This window comes from Dermochelys coriacea, chromosome 1, assembly GCF_009764565.3.
Source record: "Dermochelys coriacea isolate rDerCor1 chromosome 1, rDerCor1.pri.v4, whole genome shotgun sequence".
NCBI lineage: Eukaryota > Metazoa > Chordata > Testudines > Dermochelyidae > Dermochelys > Dermochelys coriacea.
This window is the reverse complement of record NC_050068.2, coordinates 350,180,528-350,194,504: the sequence shown is the minus strand read 5'-3', so window position 1 is coordinate 350,194,504 and position 13,977 is coordinate 350,180,528. Positions and strand designations below refer to the sequence as shown.

General features: G+C 50.9%; 1 protein-coding gene across 2 annotated transcripts in view; it reads left to right on the top strand.

Moving 5' to 3' along the window:
• Window positions 1-11,020, top strand: part of TNPO3 (transportin 3) — an 85,714-nt gene extending 74,694 nt beyond the window's left edge. For both annotated transcript variants that reach the window (XM_038395182.2, XM_043499726.1), the window contains exons 17-23: window positions 37-153; window positions 1,800-1,894; window positions 2,597-2,753; window positions 3,425-3,592; window positions 4,351-4,463; window positions 8,592-8,682; window positions 9,983-11,020. In XM_038395182.2, the coding sequence (XP_038251110.1) occupies window positions 37-153; window positions 1,800-1,894; window positions 2,597-2,753; window positions 3,425-3,592; window positions 4,351-4,463; window positions 8,592-8,652 (711 nt within the window). In that variant the 3' untranslated portion in view covers window positions 8,653-8,682; window positions 9,983-11,020. The remainder of the gene's footprint in view (window positions 1-36; window positions 154-1,799; window positions 1,895-2,596; window positions 2,754-3,424; window positions 3,593-4,350; window positions 4,464-8,591; window positions 8,683-9,982) is intronic.
• Window positions 11,021-13,977: the final 2,957 nt, after the last annotated feature.

The window sequence follows — 13,977 nt, the reverse complement described above, 5'->3', positions numbered from 1 at the left end:
GCGTGAGCTGGAGTAAGTTTGCTGTGTCCTTGGCAGATGGTGAATGTTTACCAGGCGCACCAGCACTCCTGCTTCCTGTACCTCGGCAGCATCCTGGTGGACGAGTACGGGATGGAGGAAGGCTGCCGGCAGGGGCTGCTGGACATGCTGCAGGTAAGTGTCCTGAGGGCACGTCCAGTTATGTGTGTAAACGGTACCCGCTCCCTGCCATCCCTCTAGGCTTCAGCTTTTTGACGCCTTTTTTCCCCTCGGTGCTTTTCTCACTGAAAGCCGATGGGACTTCATCTGCCAAGTGTCACTTTTGAAAACGGGTCTTCAGCTCCTAAGTCGCTCAGATGTTCTAGATAATATTTCCGCTGGGCTGCCCTTGGGACTCGCCCCCGTTCAGCAGCTGGCGCAGCTGCATCCCTCGGTACAGAGGAGTACGTTGGACCGAGCTTGCTGTGGCTTTCCCCAGGGCGCTCCTGTATGACCTTTGCCTGATGTTCACAGTGGTCCTTACCTGATGTGGGGCACGTCTCCCGCGCAGATGGCAGCTGTGTAAACAGCCAAAAAGTGGAACACTTCGTTTAAATGCAGTGGTTAGTGCCAGTGGCAGGGATTGCTGCGCTGTGCCAAATGCCCGGTCAGTGAAAACCAAACCAGCCCCTGCCCCACCTGAAATTCTTTGATGCTGCTGTAGTGGTGCTGGCAGAATGGGAGAAAAACGTCCTTCCGCTGTGTTCCCAGCTCGGGCCCCCTGTGCTGGTAAATAAACTGTGGATCCAGCGCAGGAAATCAAAATACCCAGTGGGGGGCGGTGGGAGGAAGGGGATAAGGAACTGATCATTCTTCTGAACCCATAACGTTCCTTCTAAAAGAGCAACTCGCTCCCTGATCTAGGCACTGCCCAAGCTGTGACTGGCTCAGACACAGCATCTGCGTGCTTGGGGCATTCCGCGTTCCCAGCACTGGCTGGACGTTAAGCCTGGCTGTCTCCATTGTGCAGAAGAGTAAAGCGAGGTACAGGCTTGGCCAGTCACCCAGTGAGTGTCCACGGCAGAGCTGGCATTAGGGCTCCTGTGAAGCTTCTGACGCTGGCTGAGGGACTGCATCTCTGGCACTTGCTGGCTAGCGAGTGGCCAAGAAGCCAGGCCTCCGCCAGCTACGCCTCACTGGTTTGTCGGGACCCCGGCCGCTCATGGATCCCCATCACTGAACTCTCACTGCTCCTCCCAGCTAGTGCACTGCTTGTGTATGGGCATGGAAGGGACCGTCCTATGGCTTAGGCCCCACAGCTGGAGTCAGGACACCTGGGTTTGTCCCAGAACTGTTTGGCCTTGGACAGGTTTCCTGTCTCTAAAACGGGGAGACTGATTCCTGCCTCCCCAGGGCACTGAGGCTAAGTTAATGTTTGTAAAGTGATTTGAACCCCATAAATGCAAGGTGATTTGTAAGCGTGTGGGCGGTATCGCTGCTGGCTGCGCGGGTGAGTCTGAATGGTTCAGGGAGACCAGGAAAATGGGGAGAGAGTTAAGCGACCAGGTGCTCTGCCTCCGCCGGTTTTGCTTCCACTTGGATCTAGGAGCTCAGACTTTTGTAAACCACCAGACACCCCCGCAACAGTGCCCCATTGTAATCCGAAAAGCCTGCATGTTGCAAAGTGAGCACGCCCCCTCCCTCTTCTTCCCTCTGCCCCCTTGTCTCCTCTTCCCTCCTTTCTCTGCCTACACCCTGAGGACAAACTCTGTCTCATGCCATCGCTAGGGATCATGGAGTACGTTAATTTAATTAACCGGTCCCCTTACCCCTTCTCCTAGGCACTGTGCTTGCCTACTTTCCAGCTCCTCGAGCAGCAGAATGGCCTTCAGAACCACCCAGACACCGTGGACGACCTCTTCCGGCTAGCCACCAGGTAACCGCTCCGCCTAAATACGGGATTGCTCCCTTACCACTGGCCGGTTCTGCTCCTTACGCAATGGGCGGCTGAGTGCTTATTGCTTCCCAGGCATAGGGAGCTTCCATCTTTTTAACTCCGCCTGTTCCTTTGGATTTATAAGCTGTACAAATGGCAATGGCAAACACCGCCCCACCCCGGTACCCTTAGGTTAATGTTCACAATCCTATCAGAACGGCCTGCCCACTGCACCCACAAATCGAGGCTCGTCAATAACCGTCACAAGAAAGCCACCCTCGCGGCACATGCACATCCTCCAGAGTCCCCCGCCAGCCCAGGTGCCTCGGTAGCTGCCGTAGGTGCTTTGGCTGCAGCACAAGGTGACCTTGGATTTGGAAGTGGTCGGGACTTTCCTGCTTCCCTGGTTTCTCGAGTTCCAGCCGTCCGGCATTGAGGATAACTTATTCTCCAGCAGGGGGCAGTGCAGTACAGCTTGCAGTCAGGAAGTTGCCTTCTGGGGCTGGCCTGTGAATCATGAGGGCGGTGGGAGCTGGAGGTCCCAGGGTCTTGCTGTGACTAGCGCTGGAGGGAAGGGAACGTCCCTCTGAACCCCAATGCTGCTGTGTCCTTGGGGCGTCTGTCCAAACCAGCCTGCCAAGCGAAACTGCCTTCTAGCTCACACCTCACTGATCGCCCCCGATCTCTCTCTGCCCTGCCCAGGTTCATCCAGCGCAGCCCAATCACCTTGCTCCGCAGCCAGGTGATCATTCCCATCCTGCAGTGGGCCATCGCCTCCACCACCCTGGACCATCGGGATGCAAACTGCAGCGTCATGAAATTCCTTCGTGACCTTGTTCACACCGGGGTGGCCAATGACGTGAGTGATTCCCAGCGTTTCTTCTCCTAGTGGTGGGGTCACATACGGCTCTGCCCAGTCAGCTCGGGGAAGCTGAGCTTTCCCCCCACCTGAGAGAGAGGCTGGCTGGTTTGGGTGTTGCTTTGCTTGTTGCATTTATCTGTGTTGCTCTTGGAATTGCAGCTGACAGATGAGCCATTCAAAGCCAGGTGAGATTTGGACTCCCACCTGCCTGTGGGGAGCCGTAGCCTGCAGTGCTGTTCCCAGGTTAACCAGACCAGCAGGGTCGCTCACGCAGCGCTCTGCTGGAGAAAATGCGTTGTAAGGCCTTCCTATGGGTGAACCGCCGCTGCCCTGGTCTCTCCTCTTGGCCCCTTGCCCCGGGAGGCTGGTTCCTGGTTCTCACTCAGGCCACATGCAACAAAAGGCCGGTTGTTGCTCGCTGGGGCAATGGGGCAGTTGGTGCCAGTGTTCATGCCCTGCCTATGCCAGGTTGCTCGGTACCAGCTGGCAGCACCGGAACCCAGGGTGCTGCCTTTTCATCTTCTATTTTGTCCGGCACGTCGGTCACTGCAGCAAGTTTGGCCTCGATGAGCAAATGACGCTGGGAGGTGGGAAGGGATGCAGAGGTGTAAATGTGCCCTAGGCCACCATGCTGGGCACTGCTCACGCGGCCCCTCTTCCCTCTGCAGCACGAGGAGGACTTCGAACTGCGGAAGGAGCTGATCGGGCAAGTGATGAACCAGCTGGGCCAGCAGCTCGTGAGCCAGCTGCTGCACACGTGCTGCTTCTGCCTGCCGCCCTACACCCTGCCCGACGTAGCCGAGGTGCTCTGGGAGATCATGCAGATCGACAGGCCGGTACGGTTGGCCAGGCAGCCCCTGGAAAGAAAATGTAGTAGAAGTCTAATGCAGGACTGCCTTGAGCCCGGTGTTGGCACGGGGAGAAACTGGCCTGCCCGGGGGATTCAGGGGATGGGATCGAACAAAAGGTGGGGCAAGTGATTAGCAGCTGTCAGAACATCAAGGGTCAATTTCACCAGCCCGAATAAAAAAAAAAAAAATCGCGTCTCCTCTTCAATTACAGCGGTAAAGATTAGCACCCACCCCCTACACCACCTCCCTCAAGTGCTCCAATGCCAGTGCTTTTAGCTCTGTGATTCTTGCTAGCTGGCTTGTCCCTCTCTCTACTTCGTTCCCACTCCTTCCTGCTTCAAGATTTGCTGCTGATCCTGTCTCCCCACCCTGCCTCAGAAGTGGGTTCTCAGTTCTTAGCCAACACAGGAAGATTGCGCTCTTGAGGTGCCCATGGGCTGATAGCCGCTGCAATGAAACGCAATCCTTGCTCAACCCGAGTTGAGTCTATCCCTGCTGGGTTGTGAATCATTCCGAGCAGTATCTGGGCACGTGAAGGGTTTATTAGTCACTTGGAATGATTCATTCCGGCCGTAAAAAGACAACACGTAAAAATGAAACTTAAAAATAGGCCCTCTTTCCTAGCAGGCTGACTAGCAACGCTGCCTGGAGATGCAGGGCCTGCCAGCACCTGAACCAGAACTTGGTCTAGATTTCTTTTTACAGCAATAAAATGTTTAACTTTTTCCTTCCTCCCTCTCCAGACATTTTGTCGCTGGCTAGAGAATTCACTGAAGGGTTTACCAAAGGAAACAACCGGGGGAGCCATCCAAGTGACGCACAAACAACTTACGGACTTTCACAAGGAGGTGACTAGGTGAGTGAACTCCATGTTGGCAGGGTGCCCTGGTTCACACAGGTGTTCACACCACGAGTCACCCCCACACACCTATCTAGGGCCAGGCACTGGGCTGTTCCATGTGACTGTCCACTCAATCGTCAATAAGTCAAAAGGGACCATCGTGGTCATCTCGTCTGAGCTCCTGCACATCGCAGGCCACAGAACCTCCCCCTCCTGTAATAGACCCATAACCTCTGGCTGAGCTACTGACGTCCTCACATCATGGTTTAAAGGCTTCAAGTTACCGTGAATCCACTATATACTTTAACTGAAATCAACAAGCGCCCGGTGCTGCAGAGGAAGGTGAAAACCCCCCAGGGGCTCTGCCAATTTGACCTGGGGGGAAAATTCCTTCCTGACCCCAAATGCAGCGATCATCTGCATTGTTCTACAATGGCTGCCAGAAGTGCCCCCCTCAGAGAATTTAGCACCTCTGCCAAAGCCAGTGCCTCAGGAATCCGCCATGGTGGTTCTTGTGCTGAGAGTGCTCTGCGATACTTGCAGACTCTCTGCTGGTAAAACCCAGGGGCCAATCTAAAATCCTCCTGTGTTATGCAAAGCATTAAATGTAAACTTAGAATCAACCTGCCCCCTGCTGTCAGCCCCTGCACTACTTTGGGTCACTTAGGCAAGGAGGGGAAAAGCTCTTACAGATGAGCAAAACCACGAAGCATCAGCCAACGGGAATAATACTCATAACTGATCTAGCCCCGTATGCACGCATCCCGCTCCTGTGAGGAAAGTCTGATCTTCCATTTACAAGTCACCAAGGGAGCCTGCAGCTGCCAGGGTTAGACCTGAGTTGTTCCAGAGCTCTGACAGCTAGGCTGCACCATTCCAGTCACTTGGCCAGTCAGCTAGCTACTGATCCAGTCTCTGTCGCTTACAACGGAGATTGTCCATGTGGTTGTCCTGAACACCGAAGCACTGACTGTTTAATCTGGAGTCTCTGTCTTGGCCCAGGTGGCGCCGGATTCTGTGACTGTAAAAGGATTGATGCCTGTGACTTGGCTTCTCCGAAAGGCTGACTCAGTGGGAGCTGTGATTACTCAGCCCCTCTGAAAATAACGTCCCGTGTTGAGATGGGGATTTGAGAGCCTCCATGTTTGAAAATGTTGGCCTTGATGTCTGATAGAGCTCTCTGCAAGTGGATTGCTTGGGTGCTCCCGTTATCTCAAGCAATGGAGGTGTCTGATTACTAGGCACTGAGTGAAGATGCTGCTCTGCCATTTGGGTAGCGAGGACAATTATTTGGAATAGGCAACAGTTTCTCTTGGTTTTAAGAGAATGCTTTGGGTCAGTGATCAGTTCCACGGCCTGGTATCCCTTTGACTTGCTCATCTTTGAGAGCTTACTCATTGCGTCTGTGACCCCTGCAGCTCTCAGACATTTGGGTAGCTCCAGCGTCCTGCCCAAGCACTAAACTATTCAAATTTGTTGAGGGAATCAATGATCATGTGGATATGGGGGATCCAGGGGATATAGTGTACATGTTGTTGTTTTAGAAAACCTTTTGACAAGGCCCCTCACCAAAGGCTCTTAAGGAAATTTAAGTTATCCTGGGATAAGAGAAGGTCCTCTCCTAGATCAGTAACAGGCTAAGAGATAGGAAACAAAGGGTAGGAATAAATGGTCAGGTTTCACCATGGAGAGAGGGAAATAGTGGGGTCCCCCAGAGGTCTGTACGGGGACCTGTGCTGTTCAACATATTCGTTGATGATCTGGAAAAGGGAGCGAACAGTGAAGTGGCAAAACTTGCATGCGATACAAAATTACTCGAGATAGTTAAGAACAAAGCAGATTGCAATGAGTTAGGAAGGAATCTCACAAAACTGGGCAACAAACTGACAGATGAAATTCAACACTGATAATGCACATGGGAAAACATAGTCCCACCTACACGTATCTAATGGCGGGTTCTAAATTGGCTATTACCACTCAAGGAAGAGATCTTGGCGGGATCATGGCTAGTTCTCTGAAAACTTCAGCTCAACACACAGCAGCAGTCAAAGAAAGCAAACAAAGTGTTAGGAATTATTAGGAAAGGAATGAAAAATAAGACAGAAAATATCCGAATGCTATTCTATAAATCCATGGTGCGCCCACCCCTTGAATACTGTTCTGGTCACGCTGTCTGATTGGAACTGGAGAAAGTTCAGAGAAGGGCAACACAGATGACTGAGGGTGTGGAACGGCTTCCATACAAGGAGAGACAAAAAAACCGGGGACTGTTCACCTTAGAAAAGAGATGATTTGGGGGGGGGGTTATGATAGAGGGTCTATAAAATCATGACTGGTGCAGGAACGGTGAATAGAGGAGTTATTTACCATCACCCACAATAAAAACAAAACAAAAAAACTAGGGGTCACCCGATGAAATGAATAGGCAGCAGGTTTAATGCAAACAAGAAATAGTAGTTTTTCACACAACACACAATTAACCTGTGGAACTCATTGCCATGGGATGTGTGATGACCAGCAGTATAACTGGGTTCAAAAATGAACTACATAAGTTCATGGAGGATAGGTCCATCAGTGGCTGTTAGCTACGGTGGTCAGGGATGTAACCCCATGTTCTGGATGACTCGAAGCATCCGACTGCCAGAAGCTGGGAGGGGAAGATGGATGGATCTCTGTAAAATTGCTCTATTCTGTTCACTCCCCCTGAAGCTCTTGTACTGGCCACTGTCGGAAGAAGGATACTGGGCTAAATGGGCCATTGGGCTGACCCAGAAAGGCCGTTCTTATGTTCTTAAACTGGGCAGTTCCATTCTGCTGCCCAGACTAGGTGAGGAAGAGGAGTTCAGTTGGATATTGTTCTTTGCCTCCTGTTCTAAACCAACTGCACTCCAGAACTGATTTACGTGCCCCTCACCTTGGTGTCTGGCTATTCTGTTGCTGTATGTGCTGCAAGCATCTGGTTCCTTAGTGCCCTTCAGCCCTGCTTAATTGTGCAGTGTTGGTACATAACTGGCAGTTGGAGGGAGCTTGTTCCCTGGAAGCTTCATGACTCTTCCCAGCCCCGCGACCCCCATTAACCCTTTGATTTCTGGTGATTTCCCCTTCATCCTGTGGGCGGGCTGTACACAAGTGGGGGTCCTTCCGCCAGTGCCTGTGTAGCGTATCTGAGCTGGGTTTCCTGGGGGAAGAATCAGCTCTTGACTTTCCAAGCCCATAAAAGTTCTGTGCAAACCGAGGCCACAGTCTGTGTCCCGAGTGATCAGGACTGCCAGAAAGCCCCAGCTGGGGTCTGGAGTCCCCTCCTTTTCCATCGCTTTCCCTCCTCTCCCGTGAGTCCATGCAGTATCACACAGAGGAGGGAAACCGCAGGGAGTTAGGTGACTGGCTGCCCTGCTCCGAAGCAGGACGAGCTGTGGGATTCCTTCACCACTGGGCTTTTACAAGTCTGTACATCGCCCTCAGACACTCACCTCGGTCTTCTCTGCCCTGTGACTCAGCAGCTCCAGTTTGCATGGGCTGCTGGCTCTGCCCGGGCCTGCACATGGGCGTTGTGTTCCTCCCCAGCGGTAAAGGGGCAGATCACCTCAGCACGTCCTGGCCTGTTCCTCCAGCTCTTTCATGGCCTTGTGAAACACCAGCCTTGTGTCTCCATCAGTCAGAAAGTCAGAGGCCCAGAGCTGGGCCAAGGCCCTTGTCGTTCTGGGATTCTGTCAAGGCCCCTTCTCGGTTGGATGTTTTCCTGCTTAGCTTTCTCCTCTCTGCAGCCTGGCCCTCCCAGCCCTTCTTGGGAGGCAGCGTTCCTATTTTGCCCGTAGGAAAACTGAACCACTCACGCCAGCGCCGGGGAGCCCCTGACCCCCAGTCCTGTGCTGGGACTACACGATCGCACCCAGTGTGTCCTCGCTGAAGCCCTGAGTGTTTAGACACTTCCCTGAAGGGTCGGTAAACTTCACGCTCGGCCCCAGGTCGCTGAAGTGGGAAATCAGCAGCTGTGACGTGGACTGCTGCTGTCTGTGTCAGGGGGAAGGAGAGGCCTGCACAGGCCTGACCTTCTGTAGCATCTCCCAGCTTCCGCTTCAACTCAGCCTTCCCTGGTGATGGCCTGGATCTTCCCTTCTCCTAACAGCCGCCCTTGTCTTTCAGTGCTGAGGAATGTAAACAAGTGTGCTGGGCCCTGAGGGACTTCACCCGATTGTTTCGATAGCTCGCGCGCCCACTCTGTGCCTGTCTCCAGGTTAGTAGATGCCGTCTGGTTGCACTCCAGGTCTGGGTGGACACTCCCAGCAAGGGCACCCTGCTGGTTGAGCTGTCTCCGACTTCAGGGAGGGCAGGGTTGGGGCCTGTAGTACAAATTAACCCATTAGTTGCCAGCGGGTGATAAGAACGGTAACTCTGAGAAATGCCAAGAGGTGGTTGTGAGAATCCTGAGTCACTGTGGTAAAGACCACCTGAAGCCCATGTATCGAAGTGAATCCATCCTAGACCATGTCTGGGGTGAAAGGCTGGTCAGTGGCCGATGTCTAAAAACCCTCAACTTCAGATGCAATCTGTGTGCTGCACCCAGGTCCCAGCCCGCTGATCCCACACGCTAAGCCCATCCCCGGACACTGGCTACCAGGTGTTGCACATGTAACCAAAGGGAGTAGCTATCTCTGGAGCGTTTCTCTGGCATGTGCTATGGAGCCAACCCACAGCCAGGGGTTGATGGACAAAATAATCCAGCACCCTGTGGGTGATGGACTCCTGAGGCCATTTGCTGTTTGCTATCCCAGAAGGCAGGGGAACGGCTCTCTGTGAAAGCCCTGCTCGGCCTCAGAGTGCTGGCTGGTGGGAAGCCAGGGTTTCTAGCCAGAGGTGGTGTGTGCAATGTGGCACTGCTGACTTAGAGCTGCCCTCACTACTGGCCCTCACCTGCTGGCACCCCCCAGTTGTTAGCTTCAGCAGCTATTTCATCTGTAAAGGGCCGGTGACAGCTTGGGATAATGGGGTCTTTCACATCGAGGCTGCGCGTTCCGATTCAACCCAGATGGATGACTCGTCTTGAGCATCTGAGGGCAGCTTGATTGTCAGTATGAAACTCGGTGGGAGTTCCCAATGGATGGGTGACAAATCAGCAGCACTCCTTGGTCTCGGCAAATAGACCAAGCTCTAAATCCATCCTCCTCGAGGGGGCCTTTCAGGTCAGGAGAGAATCATGTTGGCTAGGGGGCAGGTTCGGGCATTGCTGCTGCCCACGTGGCTAGAGAAGCTCATTCCAGGACTGTTGTTCACCAACACTCAATTAAAAACAATAAAAGCTTTGCTTAGTGTCTTCGGTGCAACTTTCAGCCTCTGGGCTCGGTCGCAGCCGTGTAATTCCACTGACTTCTGTGGAGTTACTCTGTATTTCCGACAGTAAACCGGACCCTGTGGCACTCGGGAGTCCAGAAGGTCTCTCTAGGTGGTGAGCTCTTTGGGGCAGGTGGGAGCCTCTCTTCGTAGCCGTAAATCGCCTTGCTCTGGAAATCCTGACTCTGCTTTCTGTCCCCCGCCAGGAATGTCTTTTTATTTAGAAGACAGGAAATAACAAATCCAAGAATGTCCCACAATCAGCAAACTTCATTGTGGCCGAGGGCTTACACACTAGAGTGAGTGAATCGTCAAACCTGAAGAGACGCGTCCCCGCCAGAACAAGCCAGTGAAGTTACTGTTTGTGAGTGAGAGGGCAACTCAACCTGACTAAAGATGGCTGCAGCCGGACCTACGGCATCGTGGGGGGAACGCTGCTTTCCTGATGGACTTGCTTTAAAAAAAAAAAAAAAGAAATAAAAAAAACAAACAAAAAAGAGAGAAATGAAACAAGAATGGAAAAAAAAAATTTGCCTGGTAGCAAAAAAAAAAAAAAACAAAAAAAAAACACAAAACAAAGTAGAAAACTTTCTGTGAAATGAAAAATAAAATAAAATTTACTTAAGGAAAACGTGGGGATTAAAAATACACACCTAGCAAAACCAATTGTCTGCACTGGGAGGGGGGAAGGCACCCAGGTTTTTAGCCCACTTCTGGAACTCCCCGAGCTTCCTCCACTCCCCCCGCCCCCTCTAAAAGAACAATCAGGAGGAGTTGGTTCCCCCGTGCAGCACCGTGGGGATCCTGCTGTTCGCCCCTGTGGAGCGCACTTCCAGACCTCTGGAAGTTTAAACTTACCCCACCCTGCCCTCCTTACGCACCCCCCTAGCTAAATCTGAAACCATCGATCGGTCAGCCTCCTGCAGGAGAATCCGCCTGGGATAGACTGTTATATATTATATATATTTTTTCTTTTTTTAGTTTGTTTTTTTTTTAATTTGGTTTTATTTGGGTTTTTTACTGTGAGGGGGAGAGGAGAAGGGCTCTCGAGGTCGCAGTGACGGGGCTGACTATTTTACTCAACAGATTTGGAAACGACTCCCTGGGGAATCTTACATTGACAAGACCTGAGACCCTGCGCAGGCGTTAGAATTGAGCGCATGCTGTTCCGTCTGGTGTTGTAGCCATCTCGAGAACAATACAAACAAAAAAAACAAAAAAATAAATTAAAAAATTAAAATGTCGGTTTTGTGCCTCGTGTCTCTGGCTGTTGAACTGGTCTGCACGCCTCCAGCGAGGAGCGGGACTGGCCCCGGCTGCTGCTCTGGCTCAGAAATCCCGGTAACAGTAGGATCTGTCAGCGTGCTTCAATGGGCAGTAAGACACCGTTACCCTTAAAGGGTAATGCCAACGAAGGCTGATTGTAGTAACCAGTTGGAAGAGACTGTGCTAAGTGACGTGATATTTAATTTTCTGTGCTTTAGTCACAAGACTCAATCCCAGTTTAACCCTCTTCTCCAAGCATGTTGGCTTCTGCTACTCTAGGAAGAGAATTTGCTTCTCCCTTGCACACTGTTTGGCACAGTAGCATCCACTAACCTGCCAGTATTGCTGTGATCGCTCTGTAATCCTAGGTCGTACCTTTTGAAATGACACTACAGCATCTCTGCTTCACACTAATGCAGACCAGGTCTGGTAGGAATTGCTGGATTTTATGACTTAAGTAAACGATCGAAGATCAGAGTCAAGGTGCTTTTTTTTTTTTATTGCACCACAACGAGCTTCTGAGCAGGGTGATTGAGTGTGACCTATATTTCATTGCCTTCTGGTGTCCATTGTGTAAAAGCAGCGTGCCTTCAACGCCCCCGCACTGTATCATTCGGCTAGTCAAAGCGAGCCGCGGTGCGAGACTCTTAAGCACCGTGCGAGCTTTCTGTGCTGTGTATTGGTGAGCAAGGTTCTCTCCTGCAGCCAGAGATCTAGTTAATGATACAGCAGCCTGTAACTGCTCAAAGGATCCTGATAAAGGTTTATATGCTAGGCCATTGTGGCTGAATGAGTCACAATTAAATACTATCCAACAGCAAATCTATAGCTCTTCTCCTTGATACTTGCCTGCAGGGCCATATGGCTGGAACTGCCCTGCCCTGCCCTGCCCAAGGGTTAAAAGGCAGTGAATGTGCCTGGCTTAGGGCTTTCATCTTTTGGAATCGTAGGGTCTGTGCTCCGAGGTGCTGGTGAGTAGTTCCCTCAGCTGGCCAGCACAGGGCCCACATGCACTGAGCAACAACCGTCATCCACCCAGAGGGTTTGGCAGTGCCAGCTGGCTCATTTGCCACCAACTTTGCAGCATTTAATTTCAGAAAGGGGAACTACACAAAAATGAGGAGGTTAGTTAAACAGAAATTAAAAGGTCCAGTACCAAAAGTGAAATCCCTGCAAGCTGCGTGGAAATTTTAAAGGCACCATAATAGAGGCTCAATTTAAATGTTTTCCCCAAATTGAAAAACAGTGAGAACACCACAAAAGAGCCACCATGGCTAAACAACAAAGTAAAAGAAGCAGTGAGAGGCAAAAGCTGTCCTTTAAGAAGTGGAAGTTAAATCCTAGTGAGGAAAATAGGAGCATAAACTCTGGCAAGTAAAGGATAAAAATAGAATTAGGAAGGCCAAAAAAGAATATGAAGAACAGCTAGCCAGAGACTCCAAAAGTAATAGCAAAAATTGTTAAGTACATTAGAAGGAGGAAGCCTGCAAACCAACCCGGGGGGGAGAGGGGGGTCACTGGACGATCAAATGTTAAATTTTGCATAATGACAGGTTTCAGAATAGCAGCCATGTTAGTCTGTATTCGCAAAAAGAAGAGGAGGACTTGTGGCACCTTAGAGACTAACAAATTTATTTGAGTATAAGCTTTCGTGAGCTACAGCTCACTTCATTGGATGCATTTGGTGGAAAATATCTCCCCTCTGTATTTTCCACCAAATGCATCCGATGAAGTGAGCTGTAGCTCACGAAAGCTTACGCTCAAATAAATTTGTTAGTCTCTAAGGTGCTACAAGTACTCCTTTTCTTTTTTCAAGATGTTAAAGAAGCGCTCAATGCTGATAAGGCCATTGAGGAGAAACTAAATGAATTCTTTGCATTGGTCTTCAGGGCTGAGGATGTGAGGGAGATTCACAAATCTGAGGAACTGTCCCAGACTGAGGTGTCATTACAGGAGGTTTTGGAACAAATTGATAAACTAAACAGTAATAAGTCACCAGGACCAGATGGTATCACCCAAGAGTTCTGAAGGAACTCAAATGTGCCATTGCAGAACTACTAACTGTTGCCTGTAACTAATCATTTAAATCGGCTTCTGCATCAGATGACTGGAGGACAGCTAAGGTGAGGCCATTTTTTTAAAAAAGGGCAGTCAAAAAGAAAAGCCAACAGAATCCTCAAGAAAGGGATTGATAAGACAGAAAATAGCACGTTGTCTCTCTATAAAGCCATGGTTCGCCCACATCTCAAATCCTGCGTACAGCTGTGGTCGCCGCATCTCTAAAAAGATCTATTGGAATTGGGAAAGGTTCAGAAAAAGGCAACAAGAATGATTAGGGGAATGGAACAGCTTCCATAGGAGGAGGGATTAATCAGACTGGGACTTTTCAGCTTGGAAAAGAGACTACTAAGGGGTGATATGATCGAAGTCTATGAAATCATGACTGGGGTGGAGAAGGTAAATAAGGAGTCAGAGTAGCAGCCATGTTAGTTTGTATTTGCAAAAAGAAAAGGAGTACTTGTGGCACCGTAGAGACTAACAAATTTATTTGAGCATAAGCTTTTGAGCTACAGCTCACTTCATCGGATGCATTTGTTTCCTGGCAACTGAAGGCCTGGGCCCTTCCCCCCTGCAAGGTGAGAGCTAAAGGGTTGGAGAACAAAGGAATCCGGTGACCTCCTGGCCGGGGAAAGGGACAAAGCCTGGTGGAGGGGGAGTCAGTTTGGGGCTGGCTGGGGACGAGGAGTGAAGTGCAGACATGGTTGTCTGGCTCACTGCCCCCCAAGATGGACCCAGCTGAGGGGTCCTGTTCTCTGCACCTACAAGCCCTGGTTTAGACCGTGTTCCTGTCGTCTAATAAACCTGTTTTACTGGCTGGCTGAGAGTCACGTCTGACTGTGGAGTTGGGGGGCAGGACCCTCTGGCCTCCCCTGGA